Source organism: Phalangium opilio, unplaced genomic scaffold (genome assembly GCF_054372755.1).
Source record: "Phalangium opilio isolate 3A_F unplaced genomic scaffold, DU_Popi_V2 ptg000011l_1, whole genome shotgun sequence".
Classification (NCBI taxonomy): domain Eukaryota; kingdom Metazoa; phylum Arthropoda; class Arachnida; order Opiliones; family Phalangiidae; genus Phalangium; species Phalangium opilio.
Genome location: NW_028324147.1, coordinates 615,399 through 638,836, shown reverse-complemented (window position 1 = coordinate 638,836; position 23,438 = coordinate 615,399). Strand labels below are relative to the sequence as shown.

At 39.7% G+C, this 23,438-nt stretch overlaps 6 protein-coding genes across 10 annotated transcripts in view; 3 read left to right on the top strand and 3 right to left on the bottom strand.

Annotated features, from left to right (window-relative positions):
• LOC149709659 (ral guanine nucleotide dissociation stimulator-like 1) overlaps positions 1 to 23,438 on the bottom strand; it is a 63,186-nt gene that overhangs the window by 6,522 nt on the left and 33,226 nt on the right. Inside the window, exons 2-13 of one of the 4 annotated variants that reach the window (XM_089856856.1) lie at positions 20,327 to 20,493; positions 20,059 to 20,255; positions 19,809 to 19,871; positions 19,541 to 19,719; positions 19,310 to 19,467; positions 18,962 to 19,234; positions 18,697 to 18,885; positions 18,544 to 18,630; positions 17,999 to 18,475; positions 17,720 to 17,926; positions 17,534 to 17,648; positions 15,876 to 17,467 (exon numbers count right to left, since the gene is read on the bottom strand). The exons of 2 other annotated variants lie outside the window; for them this stretch is intronic. In XM_089856856.1, coding sequence (XP_089712982.1) covers positions 17,223 to 17,467; positions 17,534 to 17,648; positions 17,720 to 17,926; positions 17,999 to 18,475; positions 18,544 to 18,630; positions 18,697 to 18,885; positions 18,962 to 19,234; positions 19,310 to 19,467; positions 19,541 to 19,719; positions 19,809 to 19,871; positions 20,059 to 20,255; positions 20,327 to 20,458 — 2,322 coding nt within the window. In that variant the 5' untranslated portion in view covers positions 20,459 to 20,493 and the 3' untranslated portion in view covers positions 15,876 to 17,222. Of the gene's footprint in view, positions 1 to 68; positions 148 to 15,875; positions 17,468 to 17,533; positions 17,649 to 17,719; positions 17,927 to 17,998; positions 18,476 to 18,543; positions 18,631 to 18,696; positions 18,886 to 18,961; positions 19,235 to 19,309; positions 19,468 to 19,540; positions 19,720 to 19,808; positions 19,872 to 20,058; positions 20,256 to 20,326; positions 20,494 to 23,438 lie in introns of those variants that run through there. One more of the 4 variants, XM_089856915.1, reaches the window with a different exon arrangement.
• metro (membrane palmitoylated protein 7-like protein metro) lies at positions 29 to 4,402 on the top strand. Of its 2 annotated transcripts, none has more exons than XM_089856989.1 (12): positions 29 to 173; positions 508 to 613; positions 673 to 791; positions 971 to 1,042; positions 1,262 to 1,345; positions 1,409 to 1,549; positions 1,623 to 1,790; positions 1,938 to 2,331; positions 2,406 to 2,492; positions 2,560 to 2,843; positions 2,917 to 3,057; positions 3,125 to 4,402. In XM_089856989.1, the coding sequence occupies exons 2-12, from the start codon at positions 568 to 570 to the stop codon at positions 3,305 to 3,307; spliced, it is 1,719 nt and encodes a 572-aa protein (XP_089713115.1). In that variant the 5' UTR covers positions 29 to 173; positions 508 to 567; the 3' UTR covers positions 3,308 to 4,402. The 2 variants fall into 2 exon arrangements, with proteins under 2 accessions (XP_089713115.1, XP_089713108.1); XM_089856982.1 differs by having other exon boundaries at positions 30 to 173; positions 1,935 to 2,331.
• Vps8 (vacuolar protein sorting 8) lies at positions 4,076 to 11,387 on the bottom strand. Its single transcript, XM_089856828.1, has 21 exons — positions 10,846 to 11,387; positions 10,712 to 10,780; positions 10,516 to 10,643; positions 10,139 to 10,341; positions 9,950 to 10,074; positions 9,805 to 9,891; positions 9,628 to 9,746; positions 9,398 to 9,557; positions 9,121 to 9,324; positions 8,885 to 9,055; positions 8,440 to 8,828; positions 7,738 to 8,370; positions 7,597 to 7,663; positions 7,282 to 7,517; positions 7,118 to 7,202; positions 6,630 to 7,049; positions 6,294 to 6,563; positions 6,068 to 6,235; positions 5,917 to 5,997; positions 5,317 to 5,835; positions 4,076 to 4,688 (listed from the first exon to the last, which is right to left on the bottom strand). The coding sequence occupies exons 1-21, from the start codon at positions 10,951 to 10,953 to the stop codon at positions 4,503 to 4,505; spliced, it is 4,428 nt and encodes a 1,475-aa protein (XP_089712954.1). The 5' UTR covers positions 10,954 to 11,387; the 3' UTR covers positions 4,076 to 4,502.
• On the bottom strand, positions 11,200 to 12,692 carry LOC149709666 (putative cyclin-dependent kinase 10). Its single transcript, XM_089857074.1, has 2 exons — positions 12,532 to 12,692; positions 11,200 to 12,469 (listed from the first exon to the last, which is right to left on the bottom strand). The coding sequence occupies exons 1-2, from the start codon at positions 12,690 to 12,692 to the stop codon at positions 11,413 to 11,415; spliced, it is 1,218 nt and encodes a 405-aa protein (XP_089713200.1). The 3' UTR covers positions 11,200 to 11,412.
• alpha-Man-Ib (alpha-Mannosidase class I b) lies at positions 12,758 to 16,168 on the top strand. The gene is made up of 8 exons (XM_089856963.1): positions 12,758 to 13,020; positions 13,092 to 13,422; positions 13,490 to 13,675; positions 13,743 to 13,891; positions 13,969 to 14,157; positions 14,226 to 14,537; positions 14,609 to 14,803; positions 14,876 to 16,168. Exons 1-8 carry the CDS (start codon positions 12,895 to 12,897, stop codon positions 15,203 to 15,205), a joined length of 1,818 nt encoding a protein of 605 aa, XP_089713089.1. The 5' UTR covers positions 12,758 to 12,894; the 3' UTR covers positions 15,206 to 16,168.
• On the top strand, positions 21,063 to 22,892 carry Ptpa (Phosphotyrosyl phosphatase activator). Its single transcript, XM_089857110.1, has 7 exons — positions 21,063 to 21,277; positions 21,332 to 21,544; positions 21,608 to 21,725; positions 21,795 to 22,019; positions 22,309 to 22,409; positions 22,476 to 22,583; positions 22,659 to 22,892. Exons 1-7 carry the CDS (start codon positions 21,191 to 21,193, stop codon positions 22,737 to 22,739), a joined length of 933 nt encoding a protein of 310 aa, XP_089713236.1. The 5' UTR covers positions 21,063 to 21,190; the 3' UTR covers positions 22,740 to 22,892.

Below are 23,438 nucleotides of genomic sequence, written 5' to 3'. Positions count from 1 at the left end.
CGAATTAGTTTAATTACAAATTCGATAATAAACTCCTAATTCAAAAAACAAATCTGGAAAAACGTTACGTCAAAACGGTCGAGTGACGTAAGAAACTAGAAAAATGGCTTCCCCGGTCTTCTTCTTCTTCTCGTCTGCTTCTATTTCCTAAGATAAACCGGAATTAATTAGAGGTAATTAATGATAAAATTTTTATATTCATAATTTATAGACTGCGAAATAATGCCATACAATGAAAAATAAGTATCGATTAAAGCTAGTGATACAATTTTCCCGCTAATCCAACGAAATACGTTAAGCCTTGGTTAAAATTTAAGGGGTGGGGAGGTAGAGGAGGGAATTTTTGACATTTTAAACCCGCGTGTTCTGTTTGTTTACAAATCAAAGGATTATTTGGCACATTTTTGAGATTCGTTTCCTTCGAGTATAATACGGAATTGTACCATAAATGCATTCGTTTGTCGAGTAATGTATGTAAAATGATCCTAAATCCATAATTTTCTCTAGATGCAATAGGTGTTCCGTGTTCGTTAAAGAGGACTTTGGAATTAAATATGCTTTAATGTTATGAATATGGCTGTTGGCTCAGCGAGAAGCAATTCCACCGATTCAAGTAAATTTGGCCAATATATCTTCACACCTGGCTAACTAAGGAGTCTCAAACTTATTTAGTGCTGGAACAGCTGCTATCGACACTCGAACAAATCTGCCAAAAAGTGGATAGCAGCGAAGATGACCAGCAATTCCTCCGTCAGTTACTCCAAGATCGTTCTTTCAGAGCACTATTATTTGTTAGGAAAAAACTTTTTTATAGAATTTTTTCAATTAAAGTGTTTTTGAATAATATCATTTTTTTTGTTGTTAAATTTTGATGTTTATTTTTATTTATCATTTTATTTTTGATAATTTTAAATTTATCTTTTACGGAAATTAACAGGTAATTTCTCTCCTCGTAATACTTTATTTTTAGGTACACAATGTCGTTTCCACCCGCAATATGGCGCAAATTGCTAGTCACAATGCTTGCGGTTTAGTGCAAGAAGTAATAAATAAAATCCACAAAAAAATAAAATGCTTTCAAAATATTTGGTGTTTAAAGGAGTGTAAAATAATTATTAATTAGTCGTAGCGCTTCCAAATGAATTTGTTTGAATAAAAAAATTGCATGGCGCGTATCTCCTTTACCACCGCAATGCCATGAAAGCTTGCCCCTCCCCCGCCAACTCTTTGATATTATTATAATATCATAATTCATTATCAGGCGATACAAATCGTGAAAAAGAAGGATGAGATTAGCGCGGAAGCCCAAGAACTATGCGATATATTAAATTCTGGCCATTTTCAGGTTAATAAAACGCCCGCCTTTGTTGAAAGTTAGGTGCTAAGCTACTATCCTGGCATTATTTAGACTCTTCTAGAGGCTCACGACGTTATAGCTAGACGAGAATATATTCCCGTCCTTCCGGAAGCGCCTTATGACGCGGAAGAGGACGACGAAGACGAGGAAACGATAAAGATAGTCCAACTCGTTAAAAGCAACGAGCCCCTGGTCACTAAACCTTACATTTAGTATTTTACCTTATCTTCTCTTTATTGAGCATAAAAAACGCGTGTAAATTTAGGGGGCGACGATAAGGTTTAACGAAGCGACGGGAACGATAGTCATAGCGCGAATTATGCACGGAGGCGCGGCCGATAGAAGCGGTCTAATACACGTCGGGGACGAAGTTCACGAGGTTAACGGCGTCTCCGTCAAAGGAAAAGCCCCCTTTGAAGTCGTTAGGATATTGGTAAATTATTAATAGACCAATTAAGAACGCGCCGCCACCTTTCTTACCTTTTGTTTCTAAATAATCTCGTAGCAGGTAAGAAATAGTTGTACGATCGCCAACGCGGCGGTGGAGCCTGGCCTTACTTTGAAAGATTAATTCCGACAGCAAAGTACGGACGGCGCCATCACGTTCAAACTAGTCCCGGTAGAAGACGGTCTTCCAGCCCGCGAGAGCCGCGTCCGAGTGCGAGCTCATTTCAATTACGATCCCTCCACCGACGAAGATATTCCGTGCAAAGAAGCTGGATTGTCCTTCAAAAAAGGCGATATTCTTCATCTAGTCGAACAAGAAGATCCCGATTGGTGGCAAGCCAGGAAAGAAGGAGAACGGAACTGCCGAGCCGGCTTAATTCCGGGCAGAAGACTGATCGAAAGGAGATTGGCCGCCGCCGCTCGCAAAAATACCATCCAAGAAGAAACGACGTCCATTTGCGGTTCACCCAAACACTTGAAAGGTCGCAAGATTAAGAAGATTATGTACGATATTAAAGAAAATGACGGTAAATCCCTATTGATACGAGCAAAGGCGAGTCGCCCCCTCACAATGGAGAGTAATTGAACTTGAATTTAATAGATTTCGACAGGGAAGAAATATCGACGTACGAAGAGGTAGCTAAACTGTATCCCAGGCCGGGTCTACATCGGCCAATTATTTTGATTGGTTAGTATAGAACAACGGGGACATCGTCGGCGGGACACAGACTAAGTCCTTTTGTAACCCCCGTTAGGTCCGCCCGGTGTCGGTCGAAACGAATTGAAAAGCAGATTGGTAGCTATAGACCCCGATATCTATCAAACCCCGGTTCCTCATACCAGTCGTCCCAAAAAACCCTGGGAGATTGAAGGCCAAGAGTATTTCTTCGTGCCACGCGCTTTGATGGAAGAAGAGGTGCGAATGGGACAATTCGTAGAATACGGAGAGTATCGAGGACATCTTTACGGGACCAGTATCGAAACCGTCAGATCCATCGTCAACGCGGGTTATATTTGCGTCATGACGCCTCATCCTCAAGTACTTAAGTCGGAATTGATTCTTACGCACGTCCTTGGGGCGTTCTGATCGTTTGTTCTTGGTCTTTTTTCAGGCGCTTAAAAAACTGCGAACTCCGGAACTGAAAGCCTTTGTAGTATTTGTTAAACCTCCGTCCCTGGAGGACTTGATTATAACTAGAAAAGAAGCCAACGCCAAGTCAACCTTTGACGAATCCAGTTCCCGCGGATTTACGGTATGTGGGCTTCCTACTTAACCCGGATAAGTCGGGGATTTGGGAATATAAAGGGTTTTTTCTTTAGGAAGAAGAATTCCACGACATTATCTACTTCAGCCAAAAGATGGAAAACCTTTATAGTCACATGTTTGACACGGTTATCGTTAACGATAACTTGCCGCGCGCTTTCCATCAGCTGTGTTTAGCCATTCGCCAATTATCCTTGGATCCTCAATGGGTGCCGGCCAGTTGGGTAGCTACCTGCTAGTCTCCTCCTATAATTAACTAACTTAGAATTAACTCCGAATAAAAGTATTATTAAAATCGGGGGATAGCCAGCGCTAAAAAAACAAAAGTGATATATTATAATTAGGTCAACGGAAATTACCAAGCCAATTAAAAGCGATTAGCATTTTGAAACTCTTCGCTTTTGCATTGCAAACTTCAGCGCGCCTGCCTAGAGTCATTTTAGAATAAGGGGGAGGGATTTATAGGGGGTCCAATCATTAGTCAGCGCTGGTCTATTTTTTTTTTAATGTTAATTCAATTGATATAATATATTTGAAATACTCGGAAAAATAGGCTAGTTTATACCAATTACTTTTTTCAAGGCACCAATTTCTATTTCGTCATATAACCACCACGATGTAGTTAGTATAGAGAGAGGCCAGAGGGGTGTAGGCTCCTCCCCTTTCCACCACCACCACCAAAATGGCGGCAAACTTTACAGAGTTTAATGGTTGATATTTTCACCCCTTTGCCCACTCCCTATAGCTTTGAATTTACTTAACGGTACCATTTTAAATACTTAATTTTTTTGAAGTTACTTTGTCTTGATACGCGAGCATTTGGAGCAAAAATAATATAGGCATAAAATAGGTCAAATATTTGAAATTGGGTAGAAATTAAAAAAAAAAATTAATCTTAGATATGAAATAAATTTAGAAAGAAATCAAATCTACGAAGCTTCCATTTTGAAATGAAATTAAAAAATCTGAAGTAATAAAAAGAAAAATTACCTCGTTAATTAATAAAGTAATTAGTAATTAGGAAGGCGCGCGATGAATTCTGGGTATAAAATTAAATTTGTTAATGGGAAATTAATTCTAAAGGGAATTTTTGCAATAAGGCCCTTTGTTTCACGCGAGAAATTGTAATAAAAGCCAAAAAAGAATAATTAATAAAGACTGGCCAAAGATAATTAATAAAAAAAATCAGTATTTAGGAGAAATTAAACCAATATTAGTTTGGTTAAAAATATTTTTTAGCTTGCGTAAGAAACGAACGAAAAACAAATGAGATATTTTTACTTTAGCATGTGTACTATTTTTACTATATAATAAAAATTCACTTTTTGGCTCAACTTTGATTTTAATCAACTTAACTTACTCTTAATTATAATTAATTGGAAAATATATATATATATATATTAATTAATGTTTTGTACGTTTAGGAAACGGCGGTTAGAACTCTGAATTTTTACATACAGACTGTAGTCTTTTAGAGGGTGAAAGGCGCAACTGGAAATCCTCTCTAGATAAGACGGAAGCCTGACGTAAACGACCACCGCCACCACCACCATGACCTTTTTGAGGGTGACGTTTGGGGTCGTCATTACGAGTGGCTAAGAGCTCTTGCAGAATTAACAGCTGCAATAAACATTTGAAACTTGTTTTTTAACAACGCAGTTTACTTTGGAATGTCACAAGACTCGGAATATAAAGAACTCAGGGGAATTTAAAAGCTACTGGGTAAAGCAAAGCTTTGTACTACGGGTGTCTATGAAGACAGTTAAATTTTCGACCCCCGGGGCGCCAACAGAGGGGCAGGATTCAATACTGTCCTTTGTTCATTTTTCATCCTCCACTCTCCCCTTTTGGGCCCAAATAGACTGGGAGGGAAAAGTAATGGCGTATTTATGGAGAAAAAGACCCGCTCCCTTCCATCCCAAACCCTTTCAGCTTACTTGATGGGTGGTCAAAATATTCTATAAACGGGTGGGTCCGAAGAAAAGAGAAGGAATTTGGTCTTTCACGATATAAAAGGGAAAGATCGTAACTACCATACTGGGTTATAACAACTAGGTGTGATATTGGAAGGAAACCAGAGGGGAAGGTGAAGGTGCGTTCCCAGAAAATGTTTTTGCTCTATAGAAGGCTTTATATACGTCAGATAAGGACTTGGCGTTTTTAGGGCAAATAAATCCGTGTCCCCCCTTGAGTCCCCCAACCCTACCCTAAATGCCTTCAAAAAAGGAAACGTTGACTGTCAACTTACCCTCGATGGATTTCCTTGATTCTTCAATAACAAATCGAGCGCGTGTATTTGTTGAGCGTCTAAACCCGTTTTTAGGGACTTGGAACCACCACCTCCACTGGTGGTGGTGGAAGATGGTGGTTTACTGGAAGGTCTACTATCCGAGGCGGCTGTCGTTTGCTGCAAAAGATGTTCGCCGTGTTGCGCGATTCGATGTTCGAAAAACTTATTCTCAAACATTCGCCTTCCGATTGATTGGCATTTGTAACAGTAATAATTGCGAGGAGTGGCCGTCGTCGTTCCCGTGACGTCGACCACCGCCGCCGACGAGGGTTTCTTGGCGCCGTCCAAACAGGTGGTATGAAAGCCGTGACCGCACTGAAACGCCACCACTTGACTCCCGTCGCTGATTAAAAGTTTCCGGCATAAACTACAATGAACGCCGTGACACGGAACGCCCTTGTTGGCCACGTGACATAGCTGGTTCAGTTGATTATAGACGTCCGACTGGAGGAGATTGGCCACCGTGTCCAGAAGCGTCTAAAACGAAACCAAACGAGCCTCTCAACCCATTTTTTTTCCGAATTACTCGACAACTCTATTCGCGCCAAGGTTAATTACCTTTTCGTAATTATACGTCTCCAACATGGCCATAATCATTTCCCGGATTTCCCCCAATTTACCGGAACTAAATGCGGGGTTCTAATTCAAATACGGGTCAAGGTTATAGTACCGTTCGGCGTTTTAGGAGGGGGTCAAGCGATAAACTCACGGTCATCATTTTCTGCAAGACAGAGGGCAAGGCGACGTATCCCATCATATTATTAAGCAACTTCCTGGTCATTTCTTTAAATTTCTCCAAATAATGTTCGGAGTTTTCATTTACTTTGAAATGTACTTGAGGTTCGAGGACGGCCTCCAATAACGGAAACCAAAGAGACTGCAATGACAATTATTAGACCACTACCTGGTCAAGGGTCTAAAGACGACCTCCGTACTTCTCTTTCGGCAATATCCATTCTTCCCGTGTTCCTTTGACACAGTTCAATGGCGGCTGTCAATTTCTCGTTCACTCTCTTCCATAGATTCAATTCGTGACTTTCGTCAACTTCCGCCTTTGATTTTGAACTCGTATTCTCGATTTGGGTGGCGACATCCTTTAAGGTCAACTGGAGATCCTCGTGAATCATTTCAAACGCTCCGTGAATATTTCCGGCCTTCTCCAATAAATACATCATACCATCCCTGATTTTATATTTCTCGCAAATCTAGAAAAACGCCAAATGAAAATGTCGCTCGAAACTTCAATTTCGAGGTGATTTGAATTGCCGAACCTCGAGCGTTTCTTGCAGCCGATAACCGTCGGAAGTGCTGATAAAATCGGCAACTTTATCGGGGTCATACTGACACATTAGTTCGATGTAAGTTTGTTGAAGTTGCGCGTCATTGTAACCCGGAGACGCGGACCCCGTCCGAGAGTTATTATCGCCTCCCCCGGCGCTCCTGGATCTACTTTGATGTCCAAAAATGCCTTGAAGTAATTGATACAATAAGGCTTGATTGTTGGCTAAGGCATCGGCGAAATCGTTTAGATTCTTCGGGAAAAAATCAATCAGGATTTGTGCCGTTTGCCGATTATCAATTTCCACAAATTCCTCGATACTTTCCAAAACTTGAATTTCAATGGCCGTTTTTTCTTTGGAATTTAATTCGTCGCCTCCCAGGCAACGGTCGACGTAATAAAAGACCTGAAGCTAAAAAGGACGAAGTTCAAGGACGGACTTTAGCGCCAGTCCTTTCAATTTAAACTCAATTAACTAACTTTTCTGGCGGGGTCTTGAAGATAGCACGTTAAAATCTTATCATACTGGTGATGCTTTTCGTATAAATACTCGCAGACGCGATAACTAATTAATTGCGTAATTAATTAATTAATCAAAACTCGAAGGGGGGGGGGATTAAATAAGGTTATCTTTCTTAACGTACAATTTAGCTTTCTCGGCTAAACCCATTAATCTTTCTTCATTAACTTCCAGGAGTCCGGCTCCGGCTTGAAGAAGTTCCATGAGCACCTGTTGTCTCTCTTCTTTCCTGGTCTCGTCATCGGGATTGGTCAGATATTCGAGAACCTGCTCGAATAACATCCGATTGACGATGATGGAATCGTCTCTTTTGGCCATTTGACGAGCCAGGAACGTAAACAGGGCTCCAACTGCCGAGGGCTAAACGTGGGGGGGGGGGGACAGATTACCCCTAATAACAATTAGGCCTACACTAAGTGAAACCTAAGAAATATCTTACGGAGAATCCTTCGCTAACAACCATAATTTGTAAAAGAATATCGACCAAGCGTTGTTTCATGGCCATACTAATTAAGATACGAGAAGACGTTTAAGTTAACGAAGATTTTTAAAGATTTCTGTTAAGTTAATTTTAACAAACCCAGATTCGGTTTTGAACTCGTCTTCCTCAAAGGCAATCGCTAAAACGTTCAAAAACTCTCGAGTATCGAAATGAAGTAAGGTTTTCAAGTAGGGATAGACCGTCGTGTCAGATTTGCTACCGCGGAGTTTCGTGACGCATTGAAATACTTCGGTCTTGACTTTGGTCAAGAGTTCATCCGGGATATGTCCCAAAGGATATCCGCGTCCGGCCAGACAGCAACTAATGTATACCAAGAGTTTATTGCCCAATTTGACGCGATCGTCCGTCAGTTGTTTCCCCTTTTCGACTTCCTCTCGCAATATTTCGAACAAGTCCTCCATGGGTGAGACGTAATCCAACATGGCTCGATTATGGACGTAAAGAAAGGCGTCGTAAAGGCCGTGTTGACGGCAGAGCGTCAAAACTTGGTGCAAATCTAAGCAGGCCACGTCCAGTCTGACGAGACACGCTTCTAGGGCGTCGAATTTGTTCGGGTATTGACTGTAATGTTGAACGAAGGCTTGGGCGATCGGAGGCGTCAAGGCCGGAAGTTTATCGTCCAGGATGTGACTCTCTAAACTTTCCAAATAAACCGCTTTGGCTAAAGGATCCGAGCTTAGTTTTTCGTAAGCTTTTCCGAATAAGAAATCCCTGGCAAATTGGTTTTCGATACTGTAACTCTATTACTGATCCTAAATGGAACTGTTCCGTTTAGTTTACCTTTTACGGATTGCCAAACAAAAATGAACGACTCTAGGAACAGTTTCGCGGTAATGCGAAATTAAATGTTCGACTCGGCCTCGTTCGGGGCACAATCGCGTCATAATGACGTCAACGTACGCTTCCAAAAGCTCGCTCATTTTGGCCGAGACTAATTGTTGCCTTTGAGGTCTTTTACCCGAGATTCCCGTGACGGCTTTGGCGTTATCCTCGTAGAAGGACAAGGCCAAAGACAGGGCTTCCGGATACATCTTTTGTTTGGCTAGGAGATCCAATCTCTCGATCCACGTACGTAGAGTTAAAACGTGGACGGATTTGACGCCGAGAAGTAATAGTTGCGAACCGAAAGACGCCACGGAATAGTAACAAGCTCTTTCACCAGCGGCCGCCTGAAATGCACGAAATTCAGGAAGGCGGACAACGAATGAACTCGAATCGAGCCTACCATGGCCTTGCTGACGTTTCCCCCAGTAGCTAACCCCTTGAAATGACTCGTTCCATAAACTAATTGCGCGTCACCGGCTTCGAAAACCTCGAGTTCTTCGTCAGATTTAACGTCTATAACGTGAAGATGTTCGGACGTGTCTAACGTCACGATAGTTCTGGTATTCAACCACTAAATTAAATATACAACCCACTGTAGATTCCTTTTAGATCAGAAACAGGCCTTAATAATTTTACCGCGAAATTTTGAACCAAATGGTTGACCCGCATCTTTTGTAACGGAATGAAAGTAATCTTTTCGGCGGTGGCAAAAGTGACTTGATAAAAATAAATGGTATTTTGTCGACCAAAGGCTAAGACCGGGTCGATGACTCGGGTCGAAGAAGACACTTGAATCACGACAAATTGCCAACAAAGTAAAGGCAAAGTATCTTTATCAGCCTAAAGACGAAACAAACGAAAACTATTGTCGCTGGCGTTCATTTTAACGAACCGAATTAAATAGGCTATTAACTTTTAATTGATGCGTGAACCAAACTCTCAAGAATGGTCTGACGGTGACCACGATTACTTTGGTCACCGTTCCCAAAGCTAAAAGGCAGACGTCTTGGCTGCTATGTTCTCGGAAATGAGGGGACATTCGAAGAGGTTCCAAAGTACAAACTTCTCCGCGACTTTTAATGTAAAAGATTAAATTGATTTTAATTCAATTTCCGAAATTCAGAAAAGGTCTAACTGTTGTACCTTCCTGAAAATATGCAACGAGATTCGCAAGTTCTCGTTCCCATGACGCGTCTGAAATTTAGTTCAAATACCGATCCTCCGCTATCGCTACAGAGAGCAAGCGCCGGGTCATCGGTGAACTATGGAAAAGTACTTAAGTCCCAACCACACGCCAGCGAATCTTTAAAACCTACGCACCTTAACGTGTAAAATGGTAGTTTCTGGCGGATGGGCGTCTAAAATCAGTCTTAGAAGTTTCCCATTGTTAACATCCCACATCGTAAGCTAATTGATAAATAATTAACTACTTTCGTAAGCGAGAATAGAGGGTGGTTTTCAATACCTGACCCCTGGCATAACCGCAGAGTAATCTTGAACTATCTCCGTTAAAAGTAATTGCCGAAACAGCTCCGTAAGATTCCCCGTATTCCCGTCCCCCCAAACACCATTTTAAAACTTGCTCCGCATCTACAACGTTTCGACAACATTTTTCAGTTAAACTCTTTACAGGAACAAGCCACTAGGTATTCACCAAAAACTAAGACCATTCCTTTGGAGGTTCCAATAGCGATGAGTGATGAAACAGCCATAGAAGTTGGCTTCCCCGCTTGAACCCTATCAGCGGCCGATTGGAGTTGAGACGAAACGCCTCGCAATATAACGTGTCTGAGTAAAGAGCCATGCGTAGTCGCTGAAGCCCCCGAAAATGAACCAACTGGGCTTCTTCTACCCGATCTAAGATCGAATTTTTCCGAATTTAACAGTGATCTTTCAAACGGTACCTTTATGGTTTTAAGGTTACTTGAAGCGCGCGATCGGACCCCAGATTACTTGCTCCGACTCCTCCATTAATATTTAAATGCCACGCCTATTTACCCAACTCTTATCGGTAGATTAGAAAATAATCACCTGTTATCTGATCTTCTACCAAATGACTCTGAACTTCCCACGGAAGTCGTTTCCCCAGAGTCTTGGAAGAAATCAAACGGTGGTTGAATGTCTTGCAGATCCTCTTCGCTTAGCGATAAATCATCGGGCTATTTATTTTTAAAGCAAACCTATGAGACCTTTTCGCCTAGCATCCTTTCATAATATCTAATCTGACCTCGTTTAAAATGCTTTCCAAAGTGGGTGGAGTCCCCACAGGAGGGAGATCGTATTCTTTATCATCTAACTATAAAGTTTAAACTTTTAAGCTTATATATCGAGGGATGAATACCGGCGAAATTAACCGTATACCTCTTCAATGTCGAGGTCTACAGAGAGACTTTGAGGGTCATTACCGACAGTTGAAGTTGAGCCGAATTTACGCGTTAAATTTGGGGTTTCTTTACTAACGTTTTCCATTTTAAGAGATAATGTTATCTGATATTATTTTAGATTGATTCTTTAGTCTTTAGTTGTGGAAAACGTGAAAAAATGCGCTTTCCCGCAAAACACCCAGGCCAACACACCCCCTTTAAATTTGACACTTTCTTTAAGCCTTGGACTCACGGTTTCGATGTTAGACGTTACAGCTTCTTTCAGACAGTCATTCCAAGTAAAACTGCCATAAACGGTATTCCAATAGCGTAATTAACACAAAACACAATATTTTTAGTATAAACTGGTAAATTTTAATGGCGAATTAACTTATAATTATAAGAAACACGGGTGTCAAACGCGTGAAAACCACTCAGGCGACCGACTTCCAGGTGTACAAATTTCGTCTGCTTCAAAATGCAATTTTGCGTTTTGACCAATCAAAAGCTAAAGATAATCGAGGGAAATTTAAAAAGCTTCTCGGAACATGTTTGAAGAATGTAATTAATTATTATCCAAATCGTCGGTTTCCCACCAGTGTAAGCTACACTGCCTAGCGATGTCCGTTGGCAAACCTAAAAATTTACTGGAAGTGAATTTGATCAAATTTTCAGGTTGGGAAAATAAGACAAATGGTTGTCGAATAAGTTCATCAGTTGATGGCCTTTCCTCTGGATCTTTTCTCAAAATGGTCTCAAACAGTTTTGAGAATCCACTAACAGTATCACTATCCAATAAAGCAAAGGGGAGCATTTGTTCGATGACGGCTTTTAGACGCCGAGTACTTTTTAAAATCTTCAAACTTTCTTGTCTTCTTTCAACAAATTCAGAGGACGCCAGACACCCATCACCACGACTCGATACAGTCGACGATAAGTCATCCATTTCAAATACTAAGTCTAACCGTCCCGCGGTCAGTATGTCACCTAAGAGCATTCCGAGACACCAAACATCTACTTTATCGGACCGTAACACTGATTTCTCATTTCCCAAGAGAGACTCGGGCGGCTGAAGGACAATGGGACAGCCGATACTCTTGATATCCACCTCGTTTCGATTGTTCAAGTAGGTGAAGTCGGCCAAGATGGCTTCACCGTGTCGTCCCAACAGAACATTGTTGGGTTTCAAGTCCAAATGGTACAGATTCTTCCGGTGGAGGTAATGTAAAGCGTTCAGAATGTCCCAAAGCCAACTACTAGTTTGCTGCAAAGAATGGCTACTGTTTCTGAAGTCGGAAGATGATATTTTACAGTCCAGTGTGCCGGAATATAATGGCATGATATAAGCAGTCCAATTAAAATTTAACTCGTCTTCTTCCGTCTCAGAATCGTCATCAGTTTCCCCCTCAATGGGAATAACGGCAATCAATGGCAGAACATTGGGATGTTTAATCTTTAGCCAACTTTGAATGACGACTTGATCTCGAAAAGGTTCCACTTTGACGGCAATTGGTTCCCTTAAATACGTGTTGACCATTTCAGCCACGGCGCCGTTTTCACCACTAGCCATGAATTTGACAAAGCGAAATCCTTGTTTCGCGATGACTTTGTCCAGTACTTGCCTACAAAAGTCAGCCTTAAGAAAATTGTCACTCGGGCGGGTGGGGGTCACATTTGAGCCTACTTGTACAAATATTTGGATATTTTCGGAGAATTTAACGGCGTTGAATCCTTTTCCGAAGACATTTTGGTGGTACGCGTCAACAATCCGGTGATTTCCTTTAATTTTAGAAAAACCCAATCGGCCAAGAGTTTGAAAAGGCGCGCGAAAGAAGCGCGCGCCATCTCTGCACTTGCCGAGTCACGCGGTGACCGGAGCTAAAAAACGTCCATGGCGATTGATACGGTATACGCGTCCGTCAATCACTTGTCCAATTAATTATGTATTTTATCCCTCGATAAAGTCTCTCAAATTAGCCATTTAAAAGGATGAAAGGATCGTGATATCGCGCCCCTTCCCAAAAGTTTTGTTTTTATCTTTAAAAGTATGAATAGACAATTTCAATCGGGTTTGGAGGACTTGGAGCAAGGGTTGCCCCATTCCTCTTTAAAATCGCGAATTCAAGCGTCAAACGGAGTTATATCAGTGAAAAGATCTCCGAGTTTATGGAGGGTAAATTAATTTAAGCCTAATCTGTAGTTACGCTCTTAAAATTCACCCTAATCCCTATGACAATGATGCAGTGGTGGAAACAGCGATCGCGCCTCCAAAGGTTTTACATTGGAATTTTCGCCGTTTTCTTTATTTTTACGTTTTTGGTCGTATTCCCCTGGATGTCCGACACATTCCCCATGGGAGAAAAGAAAAGCCCACCAGCCAAAATTTTAGAAAGTAAAGCCAGCGCCCTAATTGCGAATAAACTAAAATCAAGCATTCCTCAACAAGTTCAAAAACCACTCGAGGTGGTCAGCCCATCCGAGACCAAGGAAGAGCCAATGCCAAATTATCAAATGGCTCATCGGTTGGATGGAAAGAAAGTTTTAGAACCCTTTTTGGATAAATTTATTCAAACTGGTAATCCCCCCTAACCCCCTTAACATTAATGTTTATCTTACATAAACTTGATTCGCTTGTTTTGAAGGGCCAACAAACGAAAGGCAGCAAGCCGTCGTAAATGCCTTCAAACACGCGTGGACGGGTTACAAAAAATACGCCTGGGGTCACGATCATTTAAAACCAATAAGCAAGACGTACCAAGATTGGTTTGGTCTTGGTTTAACGATAGTTGATTCTATCGACACTATGTATATATTGGGTTTAAACGAAGGTTAATTAATAGACGTACTAATTAGGTTAAAAACCTCGAAATCTAACTTAAAATTTGATGAACGCAGAATACGAAGAGAGTAAAAGGTGGATTGAAGAAAAACTTAACTTTGATCACAACAAAGACGTGAATGTTTTTGAAACTACGATAAGAATATTGGGTGGATTGCTAAGCATTTTCCATTTAAGCCACGAGCAAATATTTCTAAAGAAAGCCGTAAATAATTTACTCGAGACGCGAAATTAAAAATTTTAAGTAACTTAACGGTTAAGTGTCCTTGAATGAATGAATAGATCGATTTGGGGAATCGCCTTCTTCCTGGTTTCAAAACAACGTCGGGAATTCCATACTCTGACGTCAATTTAAAGACGGAACACGCGCACGCCCCATCCTGGGGACAAGACAGCTCGGTCTCGGAAGTCTCCACCATTCAGTTGGAATTCCGAGACTTGAGTCGCGTCACCGGCGACGATAAATACGAAGTATATTTATCGATTACCTTTTTTAGCGTGTCCGAATCTAAAGGCGGGTGTCGTGTATCCCAATTTAGACAACGGCGTTCAGGGTTTCGGAACATATCCATTCCCAAGCCAAAAAAGAGGGTTTGGTCCCGATGTTTATCAACGCGGAAACGGGCCGTTTTCGGACGACTTCTACCTTAACGTTGGGAGCCAGAGCCGATAGTTACTACGAATATTTACTGAAACAATGGGTGCAAAGCGGCCGGACGATAGACTGGCTTCGAGACGACTACCTCGAGGCGGTCAAGGGCATGATGCATCTACTAGTCAAAAAATCCCAACCCAACAACTTGGTCTTTGTCGGAGAATTGTTGAGTGGACGAAGTTTTAGTCCCAAAATGGTATTATAAGATCGAAGACGTGACGACTCAATGGTTATAAAGTTAGTTAATGGAGTTTTTAACGTTTTTAGGACCATTTAGTTTGCTATCTACCGGGGACTTTAGCTCTGGGACATCATTACGGCCTTCCAGACTGGCATTTACAACTGGCCATTCAATTAATGGAAACGTGTTATAAGATGTACGAGACGACAGAGACGTTTTTAAGTCCCGAAATAGCTCATTTTAACTTACAACCCCATTCCAATAGCGATATTATAATTAAAGTAAGCCCCCGCCGCCTCTTAGAGTCGTTTCTTCCACGGAACAGTCTTAATTGTTAACCTATTTCGTTTCAGTCAAACGACGCTCATAATTTACTACGTCCGGAGACGATAGAGTCTCTGTGGTACTTGTACCATCTGACCAACAACAGAACGTATCAAGAATGGGGTTGGAAAATCTTCCAGGCTTTTGAAAAGCATACCAAGGTGGAGGACGGTTACACTTCGATCGGGGACGTGCGTAACGCGGCCATGAAAAAACCCAAGGACATGATGGAAAGCTTTTTCTTGGCGGAAGTCTTAAAATACTTGTTCATGCTTTTCAGTGACAATCAAAACGCCTTTTCCGTTGAAAAATACATCTACAATTCGGAAGCTCACTTATTACCCATCTATAAAAATTAGAAAGAATTCCCCCCCCCCCTCGTCGCCTCAGCGAAAATGTAAATTAATTAATGCTAAATTACAATCAAAAATAATCAAATTTCGTTACATAATAGATTGAGAGAGAGAGAGAGAGATAAGTAAATTATATATAAAATTAAATTAAAAATAATTAATTAATTAATGATCTTAAGAAGGAAAAAATGGGAAAACATTTCATCATCATCGTAAATATATTTTCTACCGGAACATTTTTCGCTCGCTCGCTGTATACGGACGATTAATTTTGTTTCGTTAATTATTATTATAGTTAATTATGGCCAGTTGCCGCCCGCTTTAAGATATCTTATTGGCCTTAATTACGGACCTACGTTAGTTACACTTTCCCTCATCCTTAGATCTTAAAAGTTAAAACCCTTTTCAGTTCCTGAAGTTAATTAATAACCTAACCTGACTTTATATTATATAATTTTCCCGAATAGTTTAGTTAATGATGTTTTATAGTCTATGGGAGGCTTATTGTAAAAACAAAAAAAAAACCTAATCTCCTCCTAAGGTACTCAAAGACTATTGGGTCTTAATATAGTTCTTTAGTCTCCCGATTGTAAAAAGAAAATTAAATAATATTGTAGAATACGAAAATGAGAGATAGATGGGTGGGTTAACTTAAAACGGTGTTTTTTTCAGAGCGAGAGAGAATTAAAAAATAAAATGTTAATTATAATAATGTTACTTCCATGAAGTATTAATTAATTCTTTTTGATAATAATAAAAATTAAACTTTAATTAACCTCTGAAAGAAATAATAAAGATTTTAATGAGTGTTTTAGAGAAGCTACACTACTTCCGGGTGGGTGGGTTCCTTGGGTTGTTTCAATTGTTAGTCGAAGGCGTGAGAACCTTAATTGGGGGTTGTTTCTTCGTGTTAAATTTGTTAAGAAAGAAATATGATGGAAAATAAAATGATGCAAACAAATAAACAAATTGTTGTTGTTGTTGTTTCAAACTGTACAGAATTTTTTTTTAATAAAGATAAAGAAAGGTATTTGAAACATCGTTAACGGGGCAAAAGAATAACAATAACATAATTGCCAATCAATCAATAGTTATAATTAAATCAATTAACCACTAATTAGCGTTAATTTTAAACGGGGGGGAGAGTAACTTATTTATTTATTTATTAATTAGCTTTTATATAAACTTATAATAAACGAATGATAAATTCAAAATCTTTTTTTTAAATAAAATATTGCCTTAACTTATTTACGTAAAATATATTACAAAATATAGAACTATTATTTACAATTAATTAATTAATCAATCAACGGGAATTGGGGATTATTATTTTATAATTAATTCTAATTAAAATTATGTATAAACGAGAAAAGGGGAGGGGGGGTTTAAAAATTAATTACATATTGTGAACCTTTTAACGAATGAATTGTTCAACCCCGCGACCCTTGATCAATCATTCTAGCATCCCTTAAAGCTTAATTAATTACTTCTCCACTATATATCACACTAATTAACGATTAAAGGGGGCGGGGCGTGTGTGAATAATTAACTATTGCTTAAAAAATTAATATTAAATCTCTTCTTAGTAGAAAAATACGAGAAAGCGCCTTTTGTTTTGTAAAAACCCTTATCTTACACTATTACATTTTAAAACACGGGTCCCCTCTGCTTAGTCGCTTGTAAAACGCGTTTTTAGGGTTAATTGCAACCTAAGAAGGGACACTTTTCGATTATTTCACCATTGGGATCCTATGGTAATTAATTATTACGCGGATTGTAAAAATAGGTATAGCTAAGTTTGTAAAAATTGGGGGGGAAAAATATTGCCTAAAATTAAAAAAAAAACAAGGATTGTTTGTACCATAATTAAATTAACAGCTACGTTTGTTTGTTTGTTCGATTTCTAATCGTTAAAAAATTTCCCTTTCTTCTATACGAAGACGACAAAAGAAAGCTCTCGAAGTTTGGTTTACTTTAAATATTATTATAGTTACTCTTAATTAAAATGGCGACGTCCCTATCCCTACGTGACCGCTGACGTTGAACTGGTCATTGTGCTGACGGAAGAATTAGAGGCGCTATTGCTACCCGAACTAAGAAATCTTTTAACCAGTGGAACATTCGTTCCCAATTTACCCTTTTTTCGACTCAGATTGGGCGTAGAATCGTTGTTGTTTTGCGCCGGTTGTTTCGGTTTTAAAACGAAATTTAGCTCGTAATTTAGGTTTATGGCGTAATAGACGTTGGCCGAACTCGGAAATTCAATTTCTGCAATTATAATAACTCTAATTATAATTAATTTCAACGGGGGGAAGTAATTAACTCGCGTCATACCGCCTCCATTAGGTAACAACTGCGATAGCACGTAATCATCGGGGCTTTGACTTTCGATACCGTGTTTTATCATGGCATTTTGAATCACCGTTCTCGTGTGATCACGATCGTACAGCTTTTGAAAAAGAAATAAGTTTAGCTTAGGGGGGTGGGGGCGAGCGTAAAAGACGTCTTCCGATAGCGTACCATGATGCTTTTATACAAATTGACGCCGACGGGTTCGCCACTTTTTTGATCCGACTGTTTAACGCTGACCCTAATTATGTAAAACGGAGGAACGTGATTGGGCGAGTAAGCGGGAGATTCCATCGATTCCGGCGAGTTTGAGGGGGGCGTCGGAGGACCGCAATTATTCAAGGATGGCAAGGATAAGTTTAACCTCATCATGGAACCCTGAAGACAAACAACACGCGTTTTACAAGAATCCGACGCTAGTAATTTCGAAATGGGGTATGGATGATATACTTTTAATTCCGATACGGAATGATTTTGAGGCGCTTGTAATCCCGACGATGTACTACTTAAATCGCTGTTCGGCTGATCGTACAACTGGCTGATGGAAGAGGCGGTGGTCGAGGTTGATGAGGTCGAATTGGTTTTCCGGTGGCCCAAGTGATTCTCGACGCTTTTGCTCTTATGGAGGGCCACCGGTTTTTTGGATAAACTGGGGGGTTCGATTAAACAGGAAATTTCGTAGCTTTCGTTGTCGTCCAGCGTATTGGCGCAACGAAACCACGATTGAAAGAGGGGGTCGGGTTCGATGGAGTAATTATTGGCGGAACTTTGCAAGAGTTTAATCTGAGCCAAAACCTCAAACTCTTTTCGTTTTTTATCAAAGTTGATGTAACCATCGGGTAATAAATCGGGAATGGCCGTATCAATCATCGTCAAGTCCGTTAAAAATGTCCCTAAATAAGGCACCGTACCTTGAACGGTACACAACTTTGAAGAAAGAAAAGAATACGTCAAAATTATATTTGAAACTATCAGTCAATTTGAACTTTGATTACATTTTGATTAGTGGTTTGTCGTTGCATTAATTTCTGTAGTTGCCTATCATCTTCCCCGACGGAATCCGCAAATTTCGCAGTCCCCTCCTATAGTCGCATTAATTTATTCATTTTTAATTAAAGTTTCAGACTATTAACAATTAACAGTCGTACTTTTAGCAGCAACTTTCTACAATTGAGCTGATTATTTTCCTCTGAAAAAATTCGCGCAAGCTCGTTAAAGACCTCGACTTTCTCTCTTTGTACAGCCATCCAAGTCTTTTTTAACCGATATATGGCGTTGCTTTGTAAAGCCGCGGTTACCGCTTTTAACGAAGAAAAATTCTTCAAAACCCTCAATTCCTTCGGGCAAAATAAAAAAGAAAAACTTAAGTATGGCGTTCAGTTTCCGCGGAAGAAACGTAAAGTCTATTAATACCTGCGCGATATCGATCCATTTAGTTATGACTAGAGCTCGATTGTTTGATTCTAATTCTAATCCATTCAATACTGTGGAAATGACCCGAGCCGAGACGGCGTTAAACTGGTTAACAGTGGCCGTGACCGTATTGGAACAATTTTTAGAAGATAAGGTTCCATTAACGTTACAAGAGACGCCGCCCCCGCCGCCACCGTTCCACGTCCGAACTTTTTCCCTTCGAGCCCACGTTGAACCCAGACAATGATGCGGTAATAATCGCTTAAAAAGCTCCTAAAACATTAACCCACGCCGTTAATATTATTTAACTAATCAGGGGGTGAGGATTTGAATGAAATTCGTTCGTACAGCGTCCATATAGGTTAACTGCGCCGCAAAATGACTGGGGGTAATGTCTCGGAAGTCATAGGCGGGTGTCGGACACGGCGGTTCCGAGGAATCATTTTCGGTACTGCTCATAAACCAATCGACGTCGGGTGACGTAGGCGGAGTAATTATTCTCGGGGCTTTTAACAGAAAGGTAGATTAAAACCTTGGCAGGGAAGTTGGGGTCAATGAAGAAGTTATATATTATCGTACATTTAACAAATTCTCTTTGGCAACGCTCGAGTCTGTGCCTGGTTCGTATTTCGAGCATACTACCAGGAAGGAACTGAATGGCAAAATCTAGAATTTGGTTCAAAGTGGGGAACTGGGGGGGTTCGGCAAAGTCCTCGGGATGCATATCCATCCAGACCATTAGCGCTCTGGCCATAGTCCTTAATTAAGCCACCACCCATCAACAAAAAACTATTAGAACTAAGCCAACACAAACAAAGACCCCGTGAAAAGAAAGAAAGACGCGTACTTTCTATGCTGCTCTTTCATTTCGTTACTCAATTCTTCTTGGTCTGTGTTTAGTCTTTTATATCTAGACGCGAATATATTAAGATTCAAGCTTAAAAACAAAGCCCTTTAAGCAAAAGTAGGGGTCCAGCGGATCCCCTACAAGTTGACTTTCCATACGAACTCCAATTTTGGCCAAAACCGGAGTACAGGGGGAAAGTCACCTTGTAGGGGACCCGCTCTTTGCTTTAATTTCAACTTGATTTGACAACCTTTCGAATATGGAAGTCAAAACTTGTTGGGCAGTCGCGTACGAACGATACGTTGAAAGGAAGATATTTAAATAGGTCGATTCCAACTCCCCGGAATCATTGGCTAAACACTCAACCAAACGATCCAAAGTCCCCGCTTTGATGATTCTAATCCTAACAGTTTCCCATTCCAAGTGGGATATCGTGTCGTCGGCATCCTGATTCGGTTTAAATGGTCCATACTTAACCCAAATACCTTAATTTCTACAAAATCTACGAGAATATTTACTTCGAAACTGACGCTAGAACTGGGATGATATCGCACTTTCTTCAAATAAACGTTGAACACGGCCCCGTCGACTTTCTCCTCTCCCCATAAACGCCAGGCTGGTTGCAGCTGGCCATCCGTGATGGGGTTCATCCCAACAAGAACGTATCAGTTACATCTAGGCATCGCTGAGTGAGAACAACGAGCGCAAAATTCCTTAGAAGACGCTTTAAGACCCCCGCGGGAAAGGGATAAGTAAACGTAGTTCCTCAATTAACTTTAATTAAGGCCAAATAATTTAACCTAGGAATTTATTCCCAAGGCCCGTATTTTCGCGTCAACTTCTAAACCAAGGCTTAACGATACTTCAAAAATAAGGACTTTAATTTCTCGGAAGGAATCTCGCGAATAAAAAACGATCGAAGGATATTCTTACGTAATAAAATTATCCGTCTTTTCAACCCCATCGTTTAAACTAAAATAACATTAGTCCTAATATAATTAAAAATTAATTACTTTTGCCCATTGAAGTAACGCCTTCTTTAATAATCTTCCTAGTTGATGGCTTCTTTTTTTATTTGAAGGTTGATGACATTTTTTAAGAACCTAGCGGTGATTTTACGAGCTAGTATTTGGGGGTCGTCTATAAATCTTCATTCTAAAAATGTTCCGTAATCGTTTTAATTGGGTTAGCTGAGAAATTATTTACGAGCCGACCCTCTTAGGTCTTCCCAGAGATTGACTTCCCCCAAAAGGTCAAACCCCCCAAAACGCAAGGACGGGCTAGTGTCAAGTGGCGCACATTTTCCAGAATCCACTGTCATATATAAATTTACCAGTTTGGAGTGTTTAATTTAATTTAACTATCATTAAGTTAATATCATCATGGATCAAGCGGAAAGTAGAAGTTACAGTATTCCAAAAAGGGAAGTACTGTCAATAAATGACATGCCAAAATGGAAAACATGCGAGGTATAGTATATAAATATAATTAAATAATTATATTTAACGATATTAAATTGGCAGGCGTATCACGAATACATGGGGTTTGTCGTCGCCATGAATGAGGCTGTTAAAGGCAAAAAAATCAGTGACGTTACGTCAACTTCTCCAGTAATTGACAACGTTAATAAGTTATTAGAAACCCTGGATAAATGGGTGGACGAAATACCTCCGATTCAACAACCCCAAAGATTTGGAAACAAAGCATTTACAATTTGGTATGACAAACTAAAAAAGGTACGTCGTCAATTCTTCTTTAAAAGGGAGGGTCCTACTAAGTGTCTTCAAAAACGCGTCCAGGAGTCGGAATCTGTTCTGAAAGAAGCTCTCCCCCAAGAATACCACGATGCTGTTCCCGAAATTAGCGTTTATTTAACGGAATCTTTTGGAAATTCCACCAGGGTCGATTATGGAACTGGTATTTACTTTAAAACTAATATTTTTTTCAATTATTTTTTAACAACTATCGTAATTAAACTTTGACAAGGTCACGAAATGGCATTCGCCATGTTTCTATGCTGTCTATTCAAGATTGGCGTTCTGAAAGAGGGCGACGCCGTAGCGGCCATCTTAAAAATATTCAATCGTTACATGGTTTTAACGCGAAAACTCTTAATGGTGTACAGAATGGAACCGGCTGGAAGTCACGGAGTTTGGAGTTTAGACGATTATCAATTTCTTCCCTTTGTTTGGGGAAGCTCTCAACTCATAAGTATGTAATAGACAAATTCGTCTATTGCAAACTGAGAAAGTAACACGCGGGGACGAGGCCGCCATTGTGGTGTCTTCCCTCACGCCAAGAAGTAACGCCAGAGGCTGCTCCGCGAGTTGGTTAGCGTCCCGCGGCGCCTGGTGTAGTGAACTCCGTCTGGCGTTCCTTCTTGGCGTCAGGGAAGACACCCCAATGGCGGCCTCGTCCTTGTGTGTCAGTTCTCTGTTTGTAATAGACGAATTTGTCTATTAGGCCTACTATGGACGGGAACTAAAGTACTTTTACATAGATCATCCGCGATTGGAACCCAAATCATTTCCAAATGAAGGCATAGCTGAAAGTTTCGCTAAAGATTACATGTTCATGGGCAGCATCGCCTTCATAAATAAAGTAATAAACATGCATAATTAAATTACATCGCCTCAAATTATGTTAATTTTTTTTCTACGAATTTAGGTCAAAACTGGACCCTTTGCCGAACATTCCAATCAACTTTGGAACATCAGTGGCGTTCCAAGTTGGACCAAAGTTAACGCGGGCCTTTTAAAAATGTATAAGGTCGAGGTAAAGTATTAAATATTAGAATTTTTTTTATTATTTTTAATAAAAACTTGATAAAAATAAAACATTCTTTTGAAGGTTCTGGAGAAATTTCCCGTCATTCAACACGTTTTATTTGGTTCTTTATTGTCGATTAAAGTTCAAGATCTGAAAACTTGATTATTTTTCAAGTGAAAAACATTTTTGCGTTGGAAACTCCTGTGATAAAGTGTTGATATTAACTTAATTAATTAAGCTTCAATATTAATTGATCCCCAATTGTACCGAGATGGTGTTTTTTTCAATAAAGTAATAAACATAAAACGCAAGAAATATTTGTCTGTACAATTTTATTTCAAATGATCATACTATATTATAATATATAATATCGGTTTTATATATAAAAAAGAAACGAGAACATAATTCAATTCAATTTTTTCAAAATAGATTATTTAGGCCTATAAACATTTTATAAAATAGATCAGTTTTATTTTGGTTATGGGTACAAAAAAACAACAACAAAAGTTGATTGGTTGATTGGGCTTTGGTATGAAATATAATTAATTATCCTGATTTGTTTTAATTGTAAGGCAGTATTTTTTTTTTTTTCTCCGGCAGGATTATATAATTTAATTTCATTTGTTTGTTTATAAAAATGCTTCCCAAAATATTATATATATATATTTTCTTTCAGATCAATACACGTCTTGTCTTTTTAATTTCTTTTGAGCTATTTTTAAATATTTTATCTTCTCTTTAAATTATCATCAATTTTTAAGTATTTTTCTTTATCAAATTTTTTTTGGAAGGACTCTGGTTCAAGCCGTCACCGCTGCCACGTGTTCGTTGGATTGGGAACCTCTCCTATAAGCAATTTTC

What these genes read in the sequence shown, in the direction of transcription:
- alpha-Man-Ib (XM_089856963.1), top strand. Translation starts at nt 12,895, where the DNA reads ATGAATAGACAATTTCAATCGGGTTTGGAGGACTTGGAGCAAGGGTTG. An exon ending in GATCTCCGAGTTTATGGAGG is followed by an intron (nt 13,021 to 13,091) that starts GTAAATTAATTT and finishes ACAATGATGCAG; the next exon opens with TGGTGGAAACAGCGATCGCG. An exon ending in ATAGCGATATTATAATTAAA is followed by an intron (nt 14,804 to 14,875) that starts GTAAGCCCCCGC and finishes ATTTCGTTTCAG; the next exon opens with TCAAACGACGCTCATAATTT.
- LOC149709666 (XM_089857074.1), bottom strand. Translation starts at nt 12,692, where the DNA reads ATGGCGCGCGCTTCTTTCGCGCGCCTTTTCAAACTCTTGGCCGATTGG. An exon ending in ATATCCAAATATTTGTACAA is followed by an intron (nt 12,470 to 12,531) that starts GTAGGCTCAAAT and finishes TGACTTTTGTAG; the next exon opens with GCAAGTACTGGACAAAGTCA.
- metro (XM_089856982.1), top strand. Translation starts at nt 568, where the DNA reads ATGAATATGGCTGTTGGCTCAGCGAGAAGCAATTCCACCGATTCAA. An exon ending in CGATATTAAAGAAAATGACG is followed by an intron (nt 2,332 to 2,405) that starts GTAAATCCCTAT and finishes TGAATTTAATAG; the next exon opens with ATTTCGACAGGGAAGAAATA. An exon ending in TCATGACGCCTCATCCTCAA is followed by an intron (nt 2,844 to 2,916) that starts GTACTTAAGTCG and finishes GTCTTTTTTCAG; the next exon opens with GCGCTTAAAAAACTGCGAAC.
- Vps8 (XM_089856828.1), bottom strand. Translation starts at nt 10,953, where the DNA reads ATGGAAAACGTTAGTAAAGAAACCCCAAATTTAACGCGTAAATTCGGC. An exon ending in TGGAAAGCATTTTAAACGAG is followed by an intron (nt 10,644 to 10,711) that starts GTCAGATTAGAT and finishes AAAAATAAATAG; the next exon opens with CCCGATGATTTATCGCTAAG. An exon ending in AGGAATGGTCTTAGTTTTTG is followed by an intron (nt 10,075 to 10,138) that starts GTGAATACCTAG and finishes GAAACGTTGTAG; the next exon opens with ATGCGGAGCAAGTTTTAAAA.
- Ptpa (XM_089857110.1), top strand. Translation starts at nt 21,191, where the DNA reads ATGGATCAAGCGGAAAGTAGAAGTTACAGTATTCCAAAAAGGGAAGTA. An exon ending in CAAAATGGAAAACATGCGAG is followed by an intron (nt 21,278 to 21,331) that starts GTATAGTATATA and finishes TTAAATTGGCAG; the next exon opens with GCGTATCACGAATACATGGG. An exon ending in GGTATGACAAACTAAAAAAG is followed by an intron (nt 21,545 to 21,607) that starts GTACGTCGTCAA and finishes AAACGCGTCCAG; the next exon opens with GAGTCGGAATCTGTTCTGAA.